Below are 26,726 nucleotides of genomic sequence, written 5' to 3' on the forward strand. Positions count from 1 at the left end.
TTGCCACTGAGCCACATCCCCAGCCCTTTTTATTTTTTATTTTGAGACAGGGTCTTGCTAAGTTCCATAGGGCCTTGCTAAGTTGCTGAGGCTGATCTTGAACTTGCAATCCTCTTGTCTCCGCCTCCCAAATTGTGGGATTACAGGCATGTCCCACCAAACTTGGAAGTACATCTGTTCTTAAATTGAGCTAATCTGTATCTAGTTTTTAGTTTTAAAATAGTGTATTCACAATGATGTCCTTCAGAGATTATTTGGAGATGCTGCTGTTAGCATTGTAGTGTTCTAACACCATAGGCTTAGAACTTCTCATTACTTCATGAACTGGAAGAACTGATCTGAATATAGAAACATATTCCAGAAGCATAGCCAGACAATTAAAACACTGTTTACAAAAGACATAATAAAACTCAGGTGAAGTCTGGTCAGCTGGGTAGAATATAATCAGGGGAAATCAGTTAATGTTCAGTAATTGAAGGTGACTTGAACTTGTGGTAGTCATCTGGGATGTTTCCCCATGGGATACCATCCACAGTTCATAGAGCAGGTTTTCATACATGGGAGAACAGCTACTTATGCATATATTTAAAATGCATTTACTGAGCATATATTCTATGCCAAGGCATTGTGCCCCAGCATTGGGGAAATGCCCCAAGTAACATGTGATACTAACTTCATGAGATTTATACTCAAGGATAAAGATGGCTTCTGAAGAGAAGAAAACACAGGGAGCTAGGCTGATTTTGTGTCCCACAGGACAAATATATGAAGCATGTTCCACCAAAGGATGCAGTTGGAAGGCCACAAGGCAAATATCAGGATCATGGCTAGGGAGGAATTTGAGGAATGCTAAGGTCAGAGCGAACCACATTTAAACTAATTAGCAGAAACTTCTTTCCCTGTGGCTTTCATTTTTTCTAAGCTTTCTCTAGAAACCTTCACTATTTAAAACAAGTTTTCTATCTCTCAAACCATCTCTTTGAAATATTGCAATGTAACATTTTCTTGGTCCATGCCTGTTTATTGTTCAGTTGCGTAAATACTATATGATAAGTGCTATGACAGAGGTAAGATCAAGATACTGGAAGAGTGCAGAGGAAGAAATATCTTCCGAAGTCTTAGCAGGGGTTGGGAGAAGAGCATGTAAAGGACAGCTTGCAGAAGGAGGTGATGCCAGAGGTGATTTCTAAAGGTGGACTAGGAAATCATCTGTAGACCACAGAAGCAGGGCTTGCTAGGCAGAGGGAGTAGCACATGCAAAAGCATGGATAATGAGCAAGCACATTTCCAATACCTGGCCCACAGGAAGGCTTGTTGATGTCTCAAATAAAAAGTAAAAATGAATCATGAATGCCAGGGGCAATCAAGGTGTTAGTGTGAGGAGCTGACATACAAAGCCAAAGAGGGAAATGGAGAGGAGGATTGGTTGCTAGATAACCGAGAAGAAAATGAGACAGACAGATGCTAAAAACAATAATCCCTCTTCATCCCAGAGATTCATTCTAATAGCCCCAGGGATGCTGAAACTGCAGATAATACCAAACTATATTTTTTTCTGTTTTTCCTATATATCTGTATGATAAAGTTTAATTTATAAATTAAGCACACTAGGAGATTAGCAATAGTAACTAGTAAGAAAATAGAACCATTATGATAATATACTACAATAAAAATTATGTGTGTGCTCTATCTTTCAAAATTTCTTATTTTACTATACCTATGCTACTTCTTATGAGATGATACAATGCCTATATGTTAAGATGAAGTGAGGGCAATGCTATAGGCATTGTGACATAGCATTAAGTTATTATATAAAGGTTACTTGAACACAAGTACTTCTATACTGTGACAGTCAATCTGACAACCAAAATGGCTATTAAATGACTAATGGGCAGGTAGTATATATATAGCATGGATACACTGGACAAAGAGACAATTCATCTCCAAGGTGGATAAAGCTAAATGGCACAATATTTTATCATGCTACTCAAAATCTGTGCAATTTAAAACTTTGGAATTTTTTATTTCTGAAATTTTCCATTTAATATTTTTACCCCACAGTTGACTATGGGTAACTAAAACTGCAGAGAATAAAACTATGGAAAAGGGGGACTGCTGCAAATCATTTTTTTTCATGGGTAATATGATTATATATATCGTAAAATCCAAATGAATACACAAAACTTGGAAATTAAGAAGTTTAGCAAGGTCTCTGGATCCAGGATGAATATTTAAAAATCAGGGACTTGGGATGTAGCTCAGTGGTAGTGCACTTGCCTACCATTCACAAGGCTCCAAGTTTAATTTTTGCAAGAGAAAAAAATTAACTGTATTTCTACATGTTCACAATGGACAAATAGAAAATGAAAGATTTTAAATGTAATTTATAACAGTATCAAAACGTAACAAAAGATGCACAAGATACCTATACTGAAAATCATAAACTATTTCTGAGAGAAATAGTAAAAGACCTAAAGGAATAGAATGAAATAGTCACCATTTGTTTCTTGGGAAAGACTAAATATTATTATTATGTCAGTTCTTCAAAATTAATTTATAGATTCAATTCAACATAATAAAAAAATCAGCAGGGTTTTTTTTCTGGAAATTTATAAGCTGACTCCAAAATACATCTTGAAATGCAAAGGATTTAGAGTAGCAAGGCAATCTTAAAGAACAAAAAGGATTGACACATCCCCAATATCAAGATATATTATTCTAGAAAGCTACAATAAACCTTGCTCTAATTCAATCTTTTTAAGTCAAGTTACTATCCCTGAAATAGGCATTATGATCAGACAGTACCTGAACTCCTTGCGCTCTCATGTGGAATGGGCCAGTCTCACCAGAATGCATGGATTCTACATAAAGTGGGAAGAATGAATTAGCTATTGAGGAGGCAACCAGGGTCCACTATAAGATCAACCTTCATTTTCAAAATCTGTTAATTGGACTCAAACCTTGTTGAATAAGAATTTAACAAGCAGATAGAGGAAAAGAGTGTCTAAATAGAAAAGCTTGCACAAAAATAGAAGTGTGGTATTAGGTATCCTCAGGATCTGCAGGAAATTCCATGTGATGGAGCCTCTGGACATAGGGATAAGACTAGTAAAAGAAAAGACTGGAAATGCTCAGATTCCAACCTGTAAGTATTCAGACTTTATCCTATAGAATTAGATAACCAAATGTGGTTTTGCAATGAGGCCTAACAACCTGGAATAGGGAGAGATGTTGAGGAAGCTGTCTAGAGTTAGCAGGAGAGAAATGACGGTGCCCTTATCAAAGGCAATTGAGACCAGCCGGCACCAAGTACTGAAGAGCTGTTAAACTTGGCCCTGCTCATGCATGATTTCATTGAATGTTGGCAACACCCACTTGAGAAAGTTCTATATCTTACTTTTATAGATGAGGAAACAGGTTTGGAGAGACTAGGTAACTTGCTTAGATTCACACTACTAATAAGTAGTGGTGCCAGAAGGTATTAACACAGCTCAGCTGACCACAGACCCTGCTCTCAACCATGATACCAAAGACTGGGGGCATGAGAGAGAGGAAAGTTCCAACCAGAGGTTCAGCCATTAGGCTGTGGTTGTAGCTGGGGCAATTGCTTGCACGAAATAGCACTGCCATTGTTTTCTTCCTCTCTTAATGAACCTTTCTGGTTCCTTCACTGGCTCCTTTTAACTATGAGCTGGTTTCTGTTCTTTCTTTTCTGAACACTTACTTAAGTCTTTCGGAGGTTGTTTCCCCTAATGGCTTCATCCATCAACCTTTATGTTGATTTGACCCAAATCCCTGTTTTCCATTTCCAATTTCTCATTCACAGTCCTAACGGTCATTTTGACTTATCCGTCTATGCTCTCGTCACCTAAAGCCCATGTCTAAAATTAAACTCATATTTTACTTCAGTTTCTCTTGGTGTAAAACTAGTTTTCTGGGCTTTAGCGTATTTGACCCTAACATTCCTTTACCTTTCATGCTGTTAGGTAACCAGTGAGTAGATTCCTCTGCATTATTATCTTAAGATTCATCTCCTCCTCCTCCTAGCCTTTACTCCCATTCTATTAGCTCTCAGTTATCTCATGCCTAAATTAGTGAATTTGTTTTCTAAATGAATGTGTTTTTCTGTTTCCTATTCTGCCCTGCATTTAGTCTACCTTATATTAATCCACTTGGTGTACTACCCCCAGAGGAAAACGTTGCTCTGAAATTGATTTCATCATTTACTTGCCTATTCGAGAACTACTGGTGGTGGCTCTCTGTTACCTATGAATCAAGATGACTGAATTAGGTTGGGTGCAGTGGTATGGACTCCTGAAATCCCAGTGATTCAGGAGGCTAAGGAAGGAGAATTGCAAGTTCAAGGCCATCCTGGGCAACTGAGTCAGTGCCTATGGGCTTAGCCCCCAGTACTAAACAAACAAACAAAAAACCCCAAAACCTGAATCTGCTCTAAACCATTCTCTGCATAAAATTTGAGGCTCCTGCACTGCCCCATTTCACTTATTTTTATGAAACTCCAACTACTTCAAATTTGAATGCTGCACAATAGTCAGTTGTCTTCTCTCTCTCATCTCCCCCTCCCCCGCCCCAACATCCTCTGTACACCTTGTTTCCCTGGCCGAAGATGCCTCCTTCTTACTGTTTTCTAGATCCATACTCCAAATGACTTTTGCCCTGATGGAGTCACAACAAAACCTCCCTCCTCTAACTTCTTTGTTATTTCCACTGCTCAAGAGTTCATGCATTGTCTTCTCCAAATATCTGGGTCAAACCTTCTAACACTTTATTGTGCTAATATAGAAAACGTCTGTTCACTACTCCATCTTATTTTCCCAGCAAGATAGGAGGCTTTAATGGTCAATTCAAAATTATGGCTTCTACTTTTTTGCAGTTATACTGTCTATGATAATATTCAATAAATTCCTGTTATTGGTTGAAACTATAAACACATGAGTATTTTGTGCTGTGTATATCCTTGTAAGCTTAGTAGTTTATCTGAATAATAGGAAAATACAGTTACTGTTCCCCTATTTTAAGGGGCTATTTCCACTAAAATTGAAAATGCAAATATTTCCAAATGTTTAAGATATTCTGTTTTCTATGTTCAAACTAACTACTGTTATACCTTTTAGCGAAATATTTTTAATTATTCTAGAAGAAAAGGGAAAAAAAGCCTCTGAAGGCTAACAGTTGAAATTGAACAGTACACCCTGGGGAAGGGAGAAGGTCATGGGTCGTCTTCAAACAGACTAAAAACAACGGAGACGATTGTGCCTGAAGATGGTGTATTTTTTTTTCACGAGACAGTGTGTTGACAGTTTCCTTCCTCTTGGGTCATTGTTGTCTGCTAAATGATCTGTGACAGAAAATTGATCACAAGCTTTTCCACGCAGGAGATATAATGCAGCCTTTCATTTTGTTACCTCTGTTGCCAAATGCTGAAACATTTCATTGGCAAATTAATGTTAGTTTAGTATATCATTTAGTGGGGTAAATCACAGCATGCAGCTCTGGAAGTAATAATAGTAATGATTAATTTATCTTTTCCAAGTTTCAGATTTCTACTTAAGTGTGAATGGGAAAGTAATAACACATTTGAAAAATGTTAGTCTTAAAACTAGGTGTCTGTAATTGTTACTTAAACAAATGAATGCATTAACACGTTTAGATATTGCTCCATTAATTTCAAAATTGGGTCAAATATTTACTTCAAGGTACCTATGATTCATCTATAAAAATTAATGCTAAAATATTCATTCTAACTGAAAAATTGCTTCTTTTTCCAAAGAGCTAGGAACTTAAAAATCAGAAAACAAGCATAAAATAGTTTACATTTAATATTTAAACATCTATTTAAGTCATTCAGTTGGTGATTTTACACATCTGAAAAATATCTCTAAGCAATATTTTATTTATAGATTATTAAGAATTTCTGCACTCAAAAAGTTTGTAGTAAAAATACTTGGAAATACAATTGTTTAGAGACTGTTTTGCAGTGCCCATTTAATACTATATTATGATCTTTGCCCTCCTATTAGCACATAGTAATATTGACAAAAGGAAGGAAAAGTACAGGCAGAAGGATTAAAAAAGAGTTAGGTTTTTTCCTTTTTTTGAAAATTACCAGACTGTAAAAATAAAACTAAAATCCTATTGTTTTTTATTCTCTCTTCATTAAGAAGGAGGAAATAAAGGTGATTTTACTGAAATTTGACATAAAATGCAAGAAATTTGTTTACTGCAGAGTGAGAAAATGTACAGGAATAATACTTTGCTTAAAGTTCTCTTTTATTGTTAGATGTAAGATAGAGGTCATAAACTTATATTTTTCTTTTTATTCAGATGGGTGCACACTTACGTTCATTAATGAAAAATGATTTGGACAATTTTCTTTTCTGTTATTTGTATTCATCTGAGGGTGAAATTCATCTGTTAGATTTACATATTAGAATTGCTTGTTAGAGGGACTAGGGTTGTGGCTCAGTGGTAGAGTGCTTGCCTAGCATGTGCGAGGCACTGGGTTCGATCCTCAGCACCACATAAAAATAAATAAAATAAAGGCATGTGTCCAACAACAATCAAAAAAATATTTTTTTAAAAAAGAGAATTGCTTGTTAGAATTTGCATATCAGTCCAATGTCTTATGACAAGATATTATCTGAATGATCCACTCTGATAAAAATTTTTAAAAAATATTTATTTTTTAGTTGTAGGTGGACACAATACCTTTATTTTATTTTTATGTGGTGCTGAGGATCGAACCCAAAGCCTCACGCATGCTAGGCGAGCACTTTTCCTCTGAGCCACAACCCCAGCCCCCACTCTGATAAATTTTGAAAAGCAAATTTACAAACTACTCATTGTCTGATTTTTATTTATATTTTCAGATCAATTAAATCCATCTCATTTAATGATTACTACAAGACATGGTCTAGAATAGCCACATCCAAAGCGACAGAATCCTACAGAGCTCCACGTAAGGTGATCTTGCCTTATCCTCTATCCTTTTGGTGTACATTCATTTGTTCATTATTCTCAGCTTGTCTTGATTTCAAAGGCTAATTGCAACATATCTGCTATGTAAGAGCAGTAAACTTGTCTGCTAGATCTATATACTATTCATTCAACAACTATTAATTTAGTTCCTCTTTTGTGTGGAGCCCTGAACTAAAGTCTGATTAAAAGCCAAGAAGGAAAGATAGGCAATTGGAAGAATAGAAGACGAAGTTCTTAATTTTATGAGGTTTATCTAACTCCCTTCACCCCAGAAAGAAAGCTTTGCAGCAGGAGGAGACTTTAAAATTCTAAACACAATTATCCTCTAAGCCAGAGGAAGAATTAAGTAGAAATTCAGAGAGAAAAACGTAAGAACCTAGGGGTGTTTGATTATATCAGTCTAAGAGGAAAAATCAGCTGTTATCATCACACATACAGAACAAAAAGACAGAATGCAAGAGCTGGACACCTTTCCAGTTCCATTTCACTGGATTCTTAGATAACTGTTTCATTATTTGGATCTAAGTGGGTTAAGAATTTGCCTGAGCCATCCTACTGACATGATGGTGCATTCTGAAGCTAGTAGAGTGACTTCCTAAGATTCAGGGGGAACTTTTAGTCCATCTCTCAAACTCTCATCAGCTATGTTCTCCTGGCTTTATATGATACCATACAACCATGATTTTCTTCTTTTGAGCACTCCTCTGCCCTTTTCCTTAAAAAATAACTTCTTTTTTTCAATGTTTTCTACCTTCTCTCTGAAAGACCTCTTCTACTGCCATGTTTTGCAGTAGCCTAAAGCCACATCTCAAGCAGAGCCCTCTTCTGAATTCTACATGCATATTTACAACTGTTCATTGGACATCTCATCTACATGCATTATGAGCAGATCATATTTAATATGTCCCAAAGTAAATTCATTCTCTTGCCCCACTCCCTATTCTGTCTTCTGAATTCCTCTCTTGGTCAGTAGGAGATCACTGTTTTTATATTATCTTACCAAAACCGTAATCTGTTTTTATTCCTCTCAGTCTCTCTCATTAAACCTTATTGACTGATTTATCTTAGAATATTATGAATGCTTCTACTCAGCTCCACCCCATGAGCACTGCCTTAATCTGGAGTCTCTTTAATATTTCATCTCATCATCGTGACAGTTTCCTAACTATTACAAAAAGTTGTTAGATTTAGAATTAGAACAAAAAATAGTATTAAAATGAGCAAATACCCCCAAAAGTGAGATACATATTTTTTAAGAAATCACATATTCTTTCAAAAGGTTGGTTACTAATTATTTTGTGATTATTCATTACCTATTACCATCCTCACTTACTCATAGATTAGTGGTGGAAAATAATTTAAGGTGCTTTAAAAATATATTATTATTATTATTATTATTATTATTATTATTATTATTATTATGGTGTTTGGGCCTTGCACAGGCTAGGTAAGCACTCTATCACTGAACTACGTCTCCATTCCAAAATTAGCATCTTTTTATATTGTTATACTGGGTATAAAACCTAGGACCCTGAACACTGTAAGCAAATGCTATGCCACTGAGCTATACCTTAAGCCCTGGATCTTTAAGATAAACAGATTTTTGCAACTCTCTCAGTATAAAGAGTTTTTTATTATTATTTCTGGTACTAGAATACATGAATGTTTAATTTCAAAGACTTGTGGTCAATTCATCAAACATATTTGCTTAGTCAATTCATCAAACATATTTGAGTACCTACTACACATGAGACACTGAGGAGAGAGATGCATTTTAGGGGCAAAAGCCACTTAGTGGCACAAACATGGTGGTAAGAGACATTTGTTGATGCACTCCAGGGAATGACTCCAAGTCAAATTCCTTCAATCAAAAAACAAACTGTTACAGGATGCTACTTTATAGAATAACACATAAATATATAGGGCACTTAGAAACTCTAAACTGCTAGAGAAAAAAATGATAGAAGCACATGCCATGCCTTAAGGAGATTCGGGAATGATTGTCTTACAATAAAGAATAATTGAAAAGTGCAGTTTCTCCCTCAAGGAGTTTGATCCCCAGATTTTTAATTTTGTTGTTTCTACATCTTTCACTAACCAACTACTTAATCCAACCCTCACTGTGAAGACAATAGCTGGTAATGGTTGTTGCTAGCCCAGAAGAATTTCTGAGACTTTAAATCTAGCACTTGGTGCAAGATTTCAGCCACTCTGCCTCTTCTTGCCCCATGGAATTGTTATAAGAGTGTTTCAAGGGTTCACCTTTAATAATAACCAGCACTTAATTAAAAAAAATTAAATGTAAACTTTACATGTGCTGCTGGCCATTTTGTCTTTTGATAGTTCAGCTGGATGAGATCCAACACTATCTTTTTTTAATGGCCTAATTTCCTGGCAATAATAAAGATGAAGCTCATAGATTATAGAATGCTTCTTCAATGACTCAGAAATGAAAGGGAGACTTCTAATAACTTCATTTTCTACAGTTATATTCTTGTCAATGGTAAGATTATTAAACTCTTGTGTATCCTTTTAAGAGCTGTATGTTTTATGAATGATGAGTAGTTATATTTTTATTTGGGGGATTAACACTTTCCCATACCTTTGTGCCACAAATACCTGCATAGTCATGGATGCCATAATAAGTTTGTTCTGGCATAACACAGTTTATAAAATGTGCCCACCTAAATTAAGTTTTGAATCACTCCAGCATATCATCGGTTAATTCATTTATCCAGGCAGTATTCATCAAACACATATATGGCATGCATGTGGTATATCAACCCTATGAGTTAGGTATTATTATTATTATTATTATTATTATTATTATTATTATTATTTTTGGCCTGTTTTACAGAAAACCAAGACCAGGAGAAGCTAAGCAATTTAACTAAGATCATACAGGGGAGGGAGAATACCATATTTTGGTAAGGAAGGTAAATTCTGGAGCCAGACTGCCAGGGTTTAATCCTGGCTTTGCAATTTACTAGCTGTATGACTTTGGGTAAGTTTCCCACTCTCTGTGTCCATGTTCCCTCATCTACAAAGTGAGAATAATCACAGCACATACCTCATAGGGTTGAAACATTTACAACACGACTAGCACTTGGTGCTCAATAAATGTGCCTATTCTTAATTAAGAAGGCTGTGGTCCAAATACTGGAACCATATCCTTTGACTCCTCATGTGTTACTCTATCACACTACACTGTCTTTATGACAGCAAGTTATCTCTGTATAGTATGAGATTTAAATTCATCTCTGCAATATAGGCAAAACTTTTATCAATAATTATAATTTTTTTGTACATAATCATAGGCACTCATATAGGGAAGTGAACCAATGACCCACTGTTCTCTGTCCATCACTATGGAATGGCTAATAAAAGGTTTGGCAGAGAACAAACCAATACATATGGTTGTGGGCAACAGCTCCTTAACTACAGAATATGATCTCCATAAGGAAATGTTTATGTTAGGGAAAAGAATTCCCTCAGACAAGTGTGATCTGTAATATTGAATGTAGGCATCCCAAAGTTTGTTTGCCATATTCAAGACAAACCAAACGGCCTGGAGCATCAGGGGGATGCTTGCCTTCACCCTAGGAGTCTTTCGTTAACTTTGAGTGTTTGAGTCTGCAGTGAGGGCAGGTGTCTCCCAAATGCCTTTAGGTGCAAGAGGCAGTCTGTTTCCAGTGCAGTGGTTCTAGGCTTGACTGCTCATTAGAACCACCTGAGGAGCTTGTAAAAATTCCAACATAAAGGGCACACCCCATACCAATTCCATTAGGATCTCTGGGAGAAGTACCAGGCAGTCGTCGTTTTTTAAAGCTCCCAAGGTGACTGCAATGCAGACTGGGAAGGTTCTGCTGGGAAGAGTATGATGTCACAAGTTAGCAACTCAGCCCTGTCCTAGTTGGCCACAAACAGATGCGTGAGTTCAGGATAGTCTCTCAACTCTGTGCTCCTCATCTTCCACTTCTACTGATGGACAAAAGCATGCCACCCTGCTTTAATTTGCTCCATGATTAGAATAAGACAGCATTTGTGAAAATAAAACACACTGAGGCAAGTTGGAACTGTTATTTTCCTTGAATGTGATACTTCCAGCAGGCAGAAAATCTCAGGTCAACTTCCACTGATATTGGACAGAAAGGGTGTCATGAAAACCCAGAGTAGCAAAGGGTAGCTGGGTTCGATGCCCAGCATCATAAAAAACACACAAACACACACCTGAGTGGAAACAATGCCCAGTAAGCCTTAGAAGGCACAACAGAAAATGATCCTATTTTATGGAAATAATTGAGAGGATGCTTTTCAACCACAGATTATCAGACTGCCGCCATAGAGGCAAGAAGTGGTAGAAAGGAATTTCAACTTCTAGAAAATTTGTTAAAAAAGGAAGCCCCAAGCCAGGTGGTGCGAAGTGGTAGAAAGGAATTTCAACTTCTACTAAATTTTCACTTATCCTTTCTTCTTTGTTTCTCTGCCATTCCCCTGCCCTCATTCCTTCACCATTTTCTCCAATCAGCATCATTCATTGAACGTCTGTATCTAGACAGTTGACTGTGTGGGGATGTGAAGACACACACTGTGATCAGCCCTTTGAGAAGTTTACAGGAAGGCAGTGGGAGATAAGTGAAGGGATAAAATATGAGAATCATTGAAATGAAAGTTTATACAAAATACTGTGGCATTTTCAACTCAGGTGTGAGAGAAAGCAATGAAGAAAATGAGTCAATGATATAAATGAATAAACAAACAAACAAACAAACAAATAAAACTGATGGGACTCTTCAAGAAAGATGACCTTGCCATTTGAGTTTTTTAATACATAAGGAAGAGACTGCCTGCCATACATATTCAAATATGAAATGAAGGCCAAAAAATTTTTAAAAGAAAAGATATGTATTATTCTTGAATAGAAACCTCAAAGGAGATGGCATTCACAAGAGAGTAAATTTAAAATTTTTACAAAGCATAATGAACAGTCCCATCTAAAGTATATTACTTCACATTTCTATGTCTGTTTGTTCATCTGTAAGTAGGTAGGACACTTGCCTATCATGCATGAGGCATTGGGTTTGATCCTTAGCACAACATACATGTAAAATAAAAATGTTGTGTCCACCTAAAACTTAAAAAATAAATATTTTTTAAAAATGGTAACTGCTACATACCTACTCTACATGTGCCCAGCACAGAGTAAACATTTCGTAATCTTATTATGATTATCTAAAGGAAATTATGGTCCCTCACTAGGAACTCTGAAGAACTCAGATTTGCTTTTTTAATGGAAAGGAGAAGAATATTATTATTAATATTAAAAGTATTAATAACTAATCAAATATTAATATAAAAAGTAGTAAAGTCTATAAGAATATGTATATATGTATGTTTGAGGCAAGAAAAGAAATTTAAAAATAGATAGGAGCATTGCTGGTGAAAATCATGTAATTTATTAGAAGAAAAGAACTGTTCAGTTTAAATCTTTTCTTCTATCGATGGCAAATGTCATCAGACTAACAGGAACTATTAATCATTGTTTAAAAAGGAAGACCCCAGCCAGGTGGTGAGGTACATACCTACCCCAGTGACTTGGGAGGCTGAGGCAAGAGGACTCTAAGTTTGAGTCTGGCCCCAGCAACTTAGCAAGACCTTTCAGCTACCACTGTGACTCAGTGGTAAAGTGACCCTAGGTTTAATCCCCAGTACCAAAAAGAAAAAAAAGGAGCCCCCAGATAAAGGCAAAACTGGTGAAGAGCATCTAGCTGGTTCAATAGGCCAACTATAAACTCAGAACAATGATAAGGAAGGAAAAGATAGATAGATGGATGATAGAGTCTATATAAATATGTGATTTGGATTAATAGTATTTCTTTTTTAATGAATTCTTTCTTTATTAAAACATCTTAATCTAAGCTATGTTAAAAAAAACACAAGATTGCAATCATTTTTTCAGTTTTAAATCTTTTTTACAGCATGTTGAAAATTCCTGCACATAAGACTATTATAGAATGCAACTTTTACTTTTATTCATATATTATTTGAAAACATGAAGATGGAATGACATTATTTAGATACCTTTCTGTTTCAGAAAGCCCACAGTGATGAAACATTGCTAAGTTATTTGATTATCTTAAGAGTATGGTTATTGAAGATATTCTGCCTTCTAAAATAGGAACTTAAATTCAAATAAGCAGTAGTTCAAATTTTCTTTTTTTTTTCCCCCATTGGTATGTTCTATTTTCAGAAATTTTTATTCAGGTCCTTTATTAACTTTTAAATCCTACTATACTTTGTTTTTCATTTTTTAAAATTTGTTCTTTTATTTATTTTTTTGTTCTTTTTAGATATACATGACAGTAGAATATATTTTGACATGATACATACATGGAGTATAATTTATTGTAATTAGGATCCCATTCTTGTGGTTGTACATAATGTGGAGTCAAATTTTCTTTTTAAATTTTTATGTTTGTTGTTTTTAGATATACATGACAGTAGGGTGTATTCTGACATATTATACATATATGGAGTGCAACCCATTACAATTTTGAGTCCATTCCTGTGGTTGAACATGATGTGGGATTACACTGGTTGTGTATTCATGCTTGAGCATGGGAAAGTTATGTCTACTTCTACTGTCTTTCCAATTTCCATCCTCACTCCATTCCCTTCATTTCCCTCTGTCTAATCCAGCATACTATGATAATGCAGCCACATCAATGTTTACAGCTTGGCTATTGTGAAATTGAACTGCTGTAAACATTGATGTGGCTGCATTATCGTAGTATGCTGATTTTAAGTCCTTTGGGTATATGCCGAGGAGTGGGATAACTGGGTCAATGGTAGCTCCATTCCAAGTTTTCTAAGGAATCTGTATACTGCTTTCCCGAGTGGTTGCACCAATTTGCAGTCCCACCAGCAATTTCCCTCACATACTTACCAACATTTGTTGTTTCTTGCATTCTTGATAATTGCCATTCTGACTGGAGTGAGATGGAATCTCAGTGTAGTTTTAATTTGCAATTCTCTAATGGCTAGAGACGTTGAGAATTTCTTCATATATTTTTGACATTTGTATTTCTTCTGTGAAGTGTCTCTAGCTCCCTTACCCATTTGTTAATTGGGCTATTTGTTTTTTTGCTATTAAGTTTTCTGAGTTCTTTGTGTATCTTAAAGATTAATGCTCTGAGGTGATGGTGGTAAAGATTTTCTCCCATTCTGTAAGGTCTCTGTTCATGTTCTTGATTGTTTCCTTTGCTGTGAAGAAGCTTTTTAGTTTGATGCTATCTCATTTATTGATTCTTGATTTTACTTCTCGTGCTTGAGGAGTCTTGTTGAGGAAGTCTGTGTGAGCCAATATGATGGAGAATTGGGCCTACTTTTTCTTCTAGTAGACTCAGGTCTCTATTCTAATGTCTAGGTTCTTGATCCACTTTGAGTTTTGTGCAAGGTGAGATATTTCATGTAAAATTTACTAATGTCTTAATCATACTAGGTTTTCAATAAATTTGATGTAAATTTGATTGAAGACATAAGCTTTATAATCAATCACAAACTTATAAGCCAGTGATTGTAATGTGACTACAAATTAAGCCAACTTTATATAAGTATAGCACACAAATCAAGGGAGGTAGTAATTCCACTTGCATCTTTGCTGTTCAGATTAAATCAAGATCCTGATCCATTTCTGGAGTGTGTGTGTGTGTGTGTGTGTGTGTGTGTGTGTGCTAGGAATTGAACCCAGGGCTTCGTTGCATGCTAGGCATGTGTTTTAACCCTGGGCTGCTCTCCCAGCCCTGCACATAAATTTTAACAGAAACACCAACAAAGTTTGCCATCAGAATGATGAAGATGGTTGTCTCTAGGACATCATGTCCTAAGAAAAAGTTGAAGGAGCTGAGACTTCCTTGAAAGCTATCCTCAAATATTAGAAGGCTGTGTCCTATTAGGAAAGGAACCAGCCTACTCATTATTGCTCCAGAGGTCAGATTGAGGATCAATGGTAATTTGCAGCACTCAGATGAAGGGAGGAAATCGTAGCTCTCATTATTGTATCTGCCAAAAGAATGGGCAGCTTCCCAACAACACAATGGAGTGTTTTCTGTCATTGGCAAAGGTCAGATCTTGATGAATATGTTTGGTATTCTTGCTTTGTGAAAGATCAAGATCTGCAATGTCCTTTCCAACTCCAATATTTTATTTTTCAACTTGAATGCTAAATTAGAAACTTGTTAAACTACAATGTCTGTGGTTTTTATGAGACATCTTTTATTTAATATGCAGATCTCACAGTGTTACACAGGCTGGCCTCAAATTCACAATCCTCCTGCCTCAGCCTCCTTTATAGCTGGGATTAGAGAGATACTGTGCCTGGCTATATGAGTTCTCTTAATACTGTCTTTATTACTATTGCCGAAAAGCAAAATTTCAGCAAATTTAATGACCACGTTGATTTTTGTTAGTGATTCTTTAACTACATCTCTTCTAAAGAATAAATAAGTGCTCCACGGGGTATGGCCAAGCAGGTTGATTTTACAAGGCAGCTAGAACAGGAACAAGGGAACAATAATGCCAAAAGAAGATTGGGCTAGGCATGGTGATGCATGCCTATAATCCCAGCTACTCAGGAGACTGAGGCAGGGGGATCACAAGTTTGAGACCAGCTGGGGCAATTTAGCAAGGTCCTATCTCAAAAATTTAAATGGGCTAGGGCTGTAGCTCAGTGGTAGAGCACTTGCCTAGCATGTATGAAGTCCTGGGTTCAATCCCCTAGTACTACAGAAAGTGGAAAAGAAGATAAGAAAAAAGGTGGATTGATTATTCACACTGCAGGTTCTGGTTTATTGGGTCCCTTCTGAGTGGTTCCGTAATCTTTAGTTTTGGTTGGTGGGTGGAACTGGTCAGTTTGGGAATTTTCCTTCTTCCTTAAAGTTTCAGTTTGACTGCATAGTACTGGGGTTGAGTAACTGCATTTTGGTTTGGTCTGTTGGGGCCTAGTGCGAGATCTCAGCCTAAAACGAAGGTCTCCCATAAATTTTATTTAACAACATAAATGATATATAAACAAATGTCATTATATTGAAAATAACTTTCAGTTCACAACCTACTCATTTCATGTAATATTGAATATTACAAAGTTCCAATAAAAGGAAGAAATTTGGAAAGTTTCTGAGCATTGTAATATGATTTGATCTATATGGTATATATCATTGCCCCATAATGACTTAATGAGAAATGAGTTATTTTCAACTTTTAACAGTTGTTAAAGAATCTGTGCTGTCAAGATCATTGTATAGTCTTGAGCAACTAATAAAAAAAAAACGAATCTATGCATAGCTCCTTATTTTAATACTCTAATTTCAGTGCTTGGAGATCCACATTTCATTGGAGAGTATTATAAATGGAAGAAAACTGATAAAGGACATCCTAAAGAATGGAAGTTAAAGTAAGAAATTTCAAATGCCTTGAATGGTATTATTCTATTAACTTGAAATATCCATCATTCCACTTTCTATTATCTAGCTGAACCATCAGAAGAAACTCTTGGAAATAACAACTTAAAAGCATAAAAACAATAATAAAGTATCATTTCTCCCTTTCATATTAACCCAGGTAGAAAACATCTTTTCTCTATTGGCTGCTGAAGATGGGGAAACTATGTGAACCACAGTGAAGAAATCTCACAACACCTTCCCCTTAATTCTCTTATTCCCACCCGCTCTTGTTCATGTCTTTATCAACATGCAACTTAGAAATAGTAAAACAAAACAAAACAAAAAACTGTTTATATATGACCAATTAGATTTTCACCCTTCTCATAGCTCCAAGCATCTTTTTTTTCTTCCAAAGATTTCTCACTTAGGAACCAAATACATTAACTCCGATGAGGAAGTATGTAGTAAAATGCAAAAATAAATTATTATGATATCTTTGGAATCCTTGATCTTAGACCATTATTAAGGAAGGGAATTTAATCCATTTTTGACTTTTGGCTCCTAAAGGCAGGCGTGCCAGAGCATACACCCCCCTCTGGATTCACAGAGTGGGTTGGAGTCATTTGGTATTCTGGTGTGTCTTTTTTTCAAGGTGCTCAATAAACGTATTACATAAAACCAGGGGAGTGAAAGATTTGATATTTTTAAATTTATTTCATTTATCTTTTATCATTTACCTTTTTATTTCATTGACCTTTCTATCATTTAATTCTTTTTAAATTAATTTTTAAATTTTATATATGAGAGCAGAATGCATTTTAATTCTTATTACACATAGAGAGCACAACTTTTCATATCTCTGGTTGTATACAAAGTATATTCACACCAATTCATGTCTTCATACCTGTACTTTGGATAATAATGTCCATCACATGCCACCTTCATTGCTAACCCCATGCCCCCTCCCTTCCCTTCCCTTGCCACCTTTCTGCCCTATCTTGAGTTCTGCTCTCTTTTTTCCAGGTGGACATACAGGACCTATAAAAATAATGGGCTGTATTTTGAATTTGTGTAGAAGTTGCAGTTCTTAAAATAAACTTTCCTTTATTTAACGTTCTCGTTCAGATTGGATGTTTTAGTTGGACTTTTTTTTTTTTCCCTTAGGTGACCTCTGCAACAACTTATCTTCAAGCCAAAGCAGAGGAAAGCTTTTGAATTCGATACTTTTCTACTTTCAGGATAAATTATAAGCAGAAGAGAAGTTCTTATTAGACACAGTTTGAATGAGAACAAGTGTTTTTGTTTTGTTTTGTTTTCCCTTAAAGACAAATTTCAGTTTTCTTTTAGAGTTGAGGACACTTACTTAGAATATGAGGTTAATTTTGCTTTGACATGACTTCCTTTTTTATTTCCTTTAATGGAACTGCTTTGTTTTATTTGTTTGATCACTGATTCATTATGTAACACCAGTATCCCACAGAACCCAAAGGTTTAGAAAAAGTAGGACCATGTTATTTTCAACTTACTCACCCACTTCTACATATGGCAAAAATAATTGTGAGCTGTTTGAGTGCTAGAACATTCTTCCAAGTACATTATTTTGAAGTTATAGGTCAAGTTATCATGTGCACAGTGACCCTGTCAGAATAAAACTCTCACACCTAATGCCATCTGGTGGTTGATGAGAATATATTTAAATCAAATGATGCTTCTTGTGAATTTTGGAAGTGATTAGTCAAAAAAAAAACAACTTTTCATAAAGTTTTTAAAAGTTACATTTTATTGTGACATAAATATTTGAACTTGCAAATGTGAAGAAGTATAGTAAAAACTTAAAGAATGGTGAAATTAGATTTCTTTTCAGAACAAATTTTGTGTTCATCGAAATACGCAAGGTATGATGAAGTGGCCAATTTATAGAGACTTAAATGACAAATATGTGGGGAATCTATGCAAGTGAGTCATCAGGTCTGTTTGTACACACAGTATTTGCTATTGAGTATCTCTGCTTTAATATATATTTGAAAATGCTTTCCTTGCACAGACATTTCCTGTTTAAGAAAAACAGAAAAATGCAAGTTAGGAATATTTTATTTGCATAGTGTAAAGGAAAAAGACTTTTTTCTTTACTCCTGTCACTGTCTTGTCCTCCCCTATAGTCCTCCCCTACCCTCATCAATCAATTCCTGATTCTTAAGCAATATGAGATTTGTCTTACTCTTATTTGGGAACCTAACATCTCTTCCCCATTTGTGCCTTCTGCCTGAGGTAAGTTTCTCAGCAGTGTCTTTGCTGGTGACCCAGAGTTAGGATTTGGTCTAAATTAAATGACAGGGCATAGAGTACATAAGTTCAGGGCACTAGAGCCAGACTGCCTGGATCTGAGTTCTGGCCCTGCCAATTACCAGCTCTGTGACCTTGAGAGAGTTCTCTGACTTCTTTGGGCTTCCGCTATATCTGTTAGCAGTTAATAAGTGTACTTCTCCTACAAAGAGGCTATGAAGAAAATAAAAATTAAAACATGTAAATGCTTATAATGGTGTCTGGCACAAGGTAGGTATTCACAAGATGTGCTATTATTCGTGCCTTTTCTGCTGAGGCCATAGTTCAGTTCACAGATGGAAAATTTTTCTCTGGAAGCAGCATGGGAAAGAGCATGGGCTTTGGAGTCAGACAGATCTGGGAGAAATTCCTACCCACCCTGAACTTGTTTCCTCATCCATTACATGGAGATAATGTGACCTACCTGGCCAAGTTGTTGTGCACTGAATCTCTTGAATGAGATCATACATTTAAAACCATACAGTATGGTACAGAAACATTAGCTCTTGCAGAGAGGGGAAGATGAAAGTTCATGCTTCCAACATTTTAGAGAACAAAAATCATCTGTCAGAAATATACAAAGATTAGAAAATTTTGTCAGGCTAGAAAACAACACCCACCATGGCCTCATTTATGGTAGGACCCATGATGCCTGTGGCTCCTTTATCCTTCTCTTTGCCTCCACTTGCCTTGCTCCTAACAAAGTGTTTCACAAGCATGACATGAAGATCCAACTCAAACATCTCTTTGTGAAACTGTACCTGACATGCTCAGGCATCCCCAGGTCCCCTGTCCTCTCTTCCTGTAGTGCCCTTTCCTTGTCTCTTTCAAAACCTGTGGTGCAGAAATTCCTCTGTTCACAGTGAGTGACCAGGACAGGGCCATCGGTATACCTTTGTATTCTCCATACTTAGCATGGTGCCTGGCAAATAGTAGGCACTCAACTAATGTTTTTTGAAAGGCACATACTTATCCTGTTTCTCCTTAAGATTAAATGTGAAAGCAGTTAATTTTAGGAAAAATAAAATTTAGCTGTAGACTTCTATTAAGGCCCCTTCTAATGTAGACTCATTGTTCTATTTTAGGAGTATTAGGGTATAGTGATGAATGGAATAAAAACTAGAAATATAAATGACTATCTTGAATATTTTAGACAGGTTATGGAACTTTACACATGTTTTAGTTACTATTAACAGATACTGATTGTCATACTAATCAGTTCATAAATATTCATTAACTAATCATTTTTGATATTCATTTCTACTGTTTTTTTTTCTTTCCCGGTGCCCTTACTGTCTCTTGGATCTTCCTGCAAATGCTTTTTTTCTGTCAAGATGTAGGAAAGAATGTAATCCAGAATCTAATCAGCAGATTGTATTTATTTTCTCTAGAAAAATAGTGAGAGAAAGTAATGAAAGCTGTTCTTTTGAGTGTTCTCGCTTATGCACATATAAAATTGTGTTGTGCTCTACAGTTAATGATTGCTTATGCAAAAACAGAGAAATCTGCATCAGTCATCTAAGTTTTGGCAGCCATCAAGTTTTCTAAAGAAAAGTTACTAATTCTGGTGGAGTTTTACATTCAGTGTAGCTTTAGAGAAGAACATTGCTCTTGCCCATAAGCAGAGGTGTAGAGGGAACAGGAAGTAGTAACATGGGAAAGTACCATCACTGTGCCAGGCTCTCTTTATTCCTGAGGTGCTGCTGGCCACCCTGTGGAGTTGACAGTCAGGCTTCTGAGTGTAACCCACTGTGATATAGCCTTCACTTCTTTCAGAGCCACAACTAATTAACCTCTACTCCAAACAACTAATTAACCTCTACTCTAAGTTGCACCGCTTGGCTTGCCCTGATGACAGCTTCAAGGAAGGCTCCTCGCTCCCCTTTTCAACCGAGTTGCCACTCCTGACACTTCCCTCTTGAAAATTCTGTAAAACTAGAAGTGAATGTTATTTATGGTTTACCAACAGAAAAAAATTTAGGCACAAAGAGATTAAGGAGAGCTTGCCTAAGGTTATTGATAAATGCAAATTTTGTTTAAAAATTAAAACAAGTATTTCCTACTTGCTTACTAATATGTACTTTTGCTTAAAATTTTCAGGTAAGTGTAAAATCATGGCCCATTCAACTGCATGCATGCACAAATAAAAATCTGCCTTTTGTGGATTTTTTTTTTTGTCAACATCACGGTTTATTATCTAACAATGTTGCTTCCCTTTTTGTTCATGGAAAAACAATTAACATCTGCTATATGAAATACTAATATAAAACTTTCTTATGTTTATGAAATACACTCTGGTTGTAGTTGTCTTTATAAATTAAGGAGCTAAAACATATACTATTTCTAAGTTGCTTTAGTGTCTGATTTTGTGAATATGTGTTTTAACTTCCAAAAACATGTCATCTTTCTTTTAGTATGCTTAAATTTGATTCCCTTTTCTCCTGGTGTATGGAAAATTTCATGCTGAGTACTTTCATTTAATGTATGTGTTATCCTTTTAGGGGTACTGAATTTAAACATTGTTTTTATAGGTTTACATAATTATATCTAATGCAATTTTTAGGAATTTTTTTATTCCCCAAAGATTAAACCTTGAGTGCCATCTTGTGACTAAAACGGGAATTAACACTATGTTTTAAAATATAGGTTTGTGGGTGAAATGTAGACATATAGACAAAGGGAAAAAAAAAATCCCTTTAAAAAAATAATTTCTACCAGGCATTTACTTGGGTGTTTTTAGATACAGGGAGTCAGTAACAAGCATTCAAACAGCTCTACTGTTTCTTCTAGGTTACAACTTGACACCTAACAGTATCAACCATTCCAAATTCTCATTTGTCTGCAAAATTGTCCAGAAAATGAGAATTATCTCTACTTTATGAAGAACATATCATAAAGAGTTAAAAAATAAGATTCCACAAGGTTGCACACTTAGTAACAGAGTTGAAATTTAACACTGCCAACCCAATGCCACACTCATTGTTTTTTCCATTAGATTGAGCTGCCCCAAGTGTGCCAGGCACCATGTCTGATACTGAGGACCTGCAGTGGCTTTGGGGATGGACATAAGGCATGATTAAAAGGATGCTTTTATACAAGAAAAGAAAGTATGCCACTTTTTCTTCAAAACAACACGAATAAGGCTATTTTTGGTTTGTGTAATTGCCCTTTCAGTCTTAGAAAATAGTTATCATGTTTTTCTCCCATTAAATTTTCTGTTTTTCAGAATAAGCAAATCCAATTCTTTCAACTTTTTTTTAAACATGAAATCTATATTTTTTGGTCCCCTTTTATGGAAATAATTCATTTCATCAAATTTTCTCTCAGCATGTAACCCAAACTGCTGTGATTTCTGGTTAGAGCACAGAATTTGGTGAAACCTCTTATATTATAAACATCGTAGCTTAAGCTTGCTTCCCCTCTTCTCTACTCCTCAAAGAGAGTTTTGATATAAGTAAAAATGTGTATGAAACATTTTTCCCTAAGAAACTGCTTCTTTGGTTCTCTCCCACATTTTGAGGAGACTCCCCCTGCTTCTTTCTTTCCTTCCTTTCTTCCCTCCATTTCTCCTTCCATCTTCTCTTATATTCTTCCCCCTCTGTCTCCCTCCCTCTCCCTAATCTTTCAAGCTCCCTCAGCCCCCTCCCCTAGGACCAGAGGAATCTGATGCCTGCACTGGCTCCCCTCAAGGTCATCCTCCCAGAGGTGAGAGGAAGGAGGTACCCACTCCCCAGAGACTTACTAGATTGTGTTTTACCAGAAAGGTAAAATGAGGACGTCTAGAAGTTCCCTTAGAACGTGTTAACAAAAGCTGGGTTGTTAATGGAAGGATACAATCAATTTTATGACTCTTGCTATGCACATAAAGCTGCTTTTCAAGAACAAGTTGCAATTCACAGTGCTGCCAAACTTAGGGAAGAACTTAAAAATGAACCAGCTTTAAGGTTTTTTTTCATTGTAGGCATTAATTTGCATTTCTTTAGTGACATGAAATATTTTTGCATGCAAAACATGTATTTTCAGTTATATAATGGAAAATGAGTGAATTTTCAAAAAGGCGATAACAATATTTATATCATTCTGAAGACAAAGGCTGATTGGTAGAGGAGAAAAGGTATAAATCATGCTAGGCTGTTTCCTAAAGCCCTGTTTGCCCTGAGGAAAACAAAACAAAATTAAATCCTAAGGATTTTTTTTTTAAAAAGTGAAAGGTTCACAAAATCTATGCTCATAAAATTATTTGTGTTCCTGCTAGCTAGAGACCTCATAATTTAAGGGACACGGGATAGATTTCACAAGGGTCATGTCTTGGTCATGGGGCCAACCAAATTAGCCCTCAGATAAAGGCTATCTTTGAACTACAAAAAGTTTAAAAGTAAGCTGTGACGGTTTTAAACTGATTCAGAGCAGGGTGTGCATGCCTGTAATCCTAGTGACCCTGGGGGCTGAGGCGGGAGGAAAGTTCAAAGCCAGCCTCAGCAATTTAGCAAGGCCTGAGCAGCTTAGCAAGACTCTGTCTGTCCCAAAAAATAAAAAGGGCTGGGGATGTGGCTCCGTGGTTAAGTATCCCTGTGTTTACTCCCAGGTGCCAAAAATAAAAAACAAACAACAACAACAAAAACAAAAAGGATTCAAGAGATACCAAATTGCATTCCAGAACAGAGCACAGTCATGTTTATAGGAATATAACAAAAATTCAGCACTGAACAATGTAAAATTTGCTGTTTCCAGCACTGCATAAAAAATCATGTCATGCAAATAAGCAGGAAAACATGACTCAGGACCAGAGAGAAAGAATCAATTGACATAGATTCATAAGTGATAAAGATGATGGAATTAGTAGATATGGGCCCTAAGGCAGGTATTCGGCATCTTACAAAATATACTCAAGTAGCTAAAAAAAAAAATCCATAAAGATGATTTTTTTTTAAAAAAGAAATTTATGTGAAAAGAAGGTATGTGAAATACCAGGGAACAACTAGAATTAATGTCTAAATTCTTTTAAGTGAAAACTGAAAGTTCTTTTTTTTTTCTTTGTGTGTGTTTGTGTGTGTGTGTGTGTGTGTGTGAGAGAGAGAGAGAGAGAGAGAGAGAGAGAGAGAGAGAGAGCATGCCCTGTACTGGGCATGGGGATTTAACCCAAGGGCACTCTACCATTGAACTACATCTCCAGCCCCCATCCCCAATTTTTAAAATTTCTTTTAATTTTGAGAAAACTCATGAAGTTGCCCAGGCTAGCCTCAAACCTGTGATCCTCCTGTTTTAGCCTTCCTAGTTCCTGAAATTACAGGCATGCACCATCATGTCTAGCTAATGTTCTGGACTTAATAAGAAAGACAAAAAAAATAAATGTTAAGGCCAAGATCTTATAGTAAAACCAAATCTTCTATTCGTGAAATTGTAAAGAAGGAAAAAGAAATTTGTCCCAGGTTTTCTTTTGTACCGCAAACTGCAGATGTTATGACCATAGTAAGTAATAACTAGTTAAGATAGAAAAGAAATTAAGTGTAAGCATGCATGTATAGGAGAAACATAATGGGCTTTGGTACCACCTGTGATTTCTGACACCCACTGACCCAATGGGGGGGTCTCAGAATATATCTACATAGAATATATCTTAACCATATTTTGAGTCACTAAGTTTGTTGTTAGTTTATTGTGGTGGCCGTAGGAAACTAATATTCTTTGCTGTACCACATGATGTTTTCATTACTTTTACAATATCAATTTTATATCATGTTTGTTTATTTTTCTTTTTTTATTTATTTTTTATTGGTTGTTCAAAACATTACAAAGCTCTTGACATATCATATTTTATACATTAGATTCAAGTGGGTTATGAACTCCCATTTTTATCCCAAATACAGATTGCAGAATCACATCAGTTACACATCCACATTTTTACATAATGCCATATTAGTAACTGTTGTATTCTACTACCTTTCCTATCCTCTACTATCCCCCCTCCCCTCCCCTCCCATCTTCTCTCTCTACCCCATCTACTGTAATTCATTTCTCTCCTTGTTTTTTTTTCCCATTCCCCTCACAACCTCTTATATGTAATTTTGTATAACAATGAGGGTCTCCTTCCATTTCCAAGCAATTTCCCTTTTCTCTACCTCTCCCTCCCACCTCATGTCTCTGTTTAATGTTAATCTTTTCCTCCTGCTCTTCCTCCCTGCTCTGTTCTTAGTTGCTCTCATTATATCAAAGAAGACATTTGGCATTTGTTTTTTAGGGATTGGCTAGCTTCACTTAGCATAATCTGCTCTAGTGCCATCCATTTCCCTGCAAATTCCATGATTTTGTCATTTTTTAGTGCTGTGTAATACTCCATTGTGTATAAATGCCACATTTTTTTTATCCATTCATCTATTGAAGGGCATCTGGGTTGGTTCCACAGTCTAGCTATTGTGAATTGTGCTGCTATGAACATCGATGTGGCAGTATCCCTGTAGTACGCTCTTTTAAGGTCTTCAGGGAATAGTCCGAGAAGGGCAATAGCTGGGTCAAATGGTAGTTCCATTCCCAGCTTTCCCAGGAATCTCCATACTGCTTTCCAAATTGGCCGCACCAATTTACAGTCCCACCAGCAATGTACAAGAGTACCCTTTCCCCCACATCCTCACCAGCACTTATTGTTGTTTGACTTCATAATGGCTGCCAATCTTACTGGAGTGAGATGGTATCTTAGGGTGGTTTTGATTTGATTTGCATTTCTCTGACTGCTAGAGATGGTGAGCATTTTTTCATGTACTTGTTGATTGATTGTATGTCCTCCTCTGAGAAGTGTCTGTTCAGGTCCTTGGCCCATATGTTGATTGGGTTATTTGTTATCTTATTGTTTAATTTTTTGAGTTCTTTGTATACTCTGGATATTAGGGCTCTATCTGAAGTGTGAGGAGTAAATATTTGTTCCCATGATGTAGGCTCCCTATTTACCTCTTTTATTGTTTCTCTTGCTGAGAGAAAACTTTTCAGTTTAAGTAAGTCCCATTTGTTGATTTTTGTTATTAACTCTTGTGCTATGGGTGTCCTATTAAGGAATTTGGAGCCCGACCCCACAATATGTAGATCGGAGCCAACTTTTTCTTCTATCAGACGCAGAGTCTCTGATTTGATATCAAGCTCCTTGATCCATTTTGAGTTAACTTTTGTGCATGGCAAGAGGAGGGGATTCAGTTTCATTTTGTTGCATATGGATTTCCAGTTTTTCCAGCACCATTTGTTGAAGATGCTATCCTTCCTCCATTGCATGCTTTTAGCCCCTTTATCAAATATAAGATAGTTGTAACTTTGTGGATTACTCTCTGTGTCCTCTATTCTGTACCATTGGTCCACCCGCCTGTTTTGGTACCAGTACCATGCTGTTTTTGTTACTATTGCTCTATAGTACAGTTTGAAATCTGGTATCGCTATACCGCCTGATTCACACTTACTGCTTAGAGTTGCTTTTGCTATTCTGGGTCTTTTATTTTTCCATATGAATTTCATGATTGCTTTCTCTATTTCTACAAGAAATGCCGTTGGGATTTTGATTGGCATTGCATTAAACCTATAGAGAACTTTTGGTAATATCGCCATTTTGATGATGTTAGTTCTGCCTATCCATGAACAGGGTATATTTTTCCATCTTCTAAGATCTTCTTCTATTTCTCTCTTTAGGGTTCTGTAGTTTTGTTTTTTTAAAAAATATTTATTTATTTTTTAGTTTTTTGGCAGACACAACATCTTTGTTTGTATGTGGTGCTGAGGATCGAACCTGGGCCGCACGCATGCCAGGCAAGCACGCTACCGCTTGAGCCACATCCCCAGCCCAGGGTTCTGTAGTTTTCATTGTATAAATCTTTCACCTCTTTTGTTAGGTTGATTCCCAAGTATTTTATTTTTTTTGAGGATATTGTGAATGGGGTGTTTTTCCTCATTTCCGTTTCAGAAGTTTTGTCGCTGATATACAGAAATGCC

General features: G+C 36.2%; 1 protein-coding gene across 6 annotated transcripts in view; it reads left to right on the forward strand.

Moving 5' to 3' along the window:
* Positions 1 to 26,726, forward strand: part of Ube2u (ubiquitin conjugating enzyme E2 U) — a 53,011-nt gene that overhangs the window by 18,002 nt on the left and 8,283 nt on the right. For 3 of the 6 annotated variants that reach the window (XM_046451032.2, XM_046451035.2, XM_058581547.1), the window contains 2 exons: positions 6,891 to 6,979; positions 16,369 to 16,450. In XM_046451032.2, coding sequence (XP_046306988.1) covers positions 6,891 to 6,979; positions 16,369 to 16,450 — 171 coding nt within the window. Of the gene's footprint in view, positions 1 to 6,890; positions 6,985 to 16,368; positions 16,455 to 26,726 lie in introns of those variants that run through there. The other 3 variants (XR_009227400.1, XM_046451034.2, XM_046451033.2) reach the window with 3 other exon arrangements.

The sequence above is a fragment of the Marmota monax genome, unplaced genomic scaffold, assembly GCF_021218885.2.
Source record: "Marmota monax isolate L192 unplaced genomic scaffold, Marmota_monax_Labrador192_F-V1.1 WCK01_AAM20220418_F8-fsc00023, whole genome shotgun sequence".
NCBI lineage: Eukaryota > Metazoa > Chordata > Mammalia > Rodentia > Sciuridae > Marmota > Marmota monax.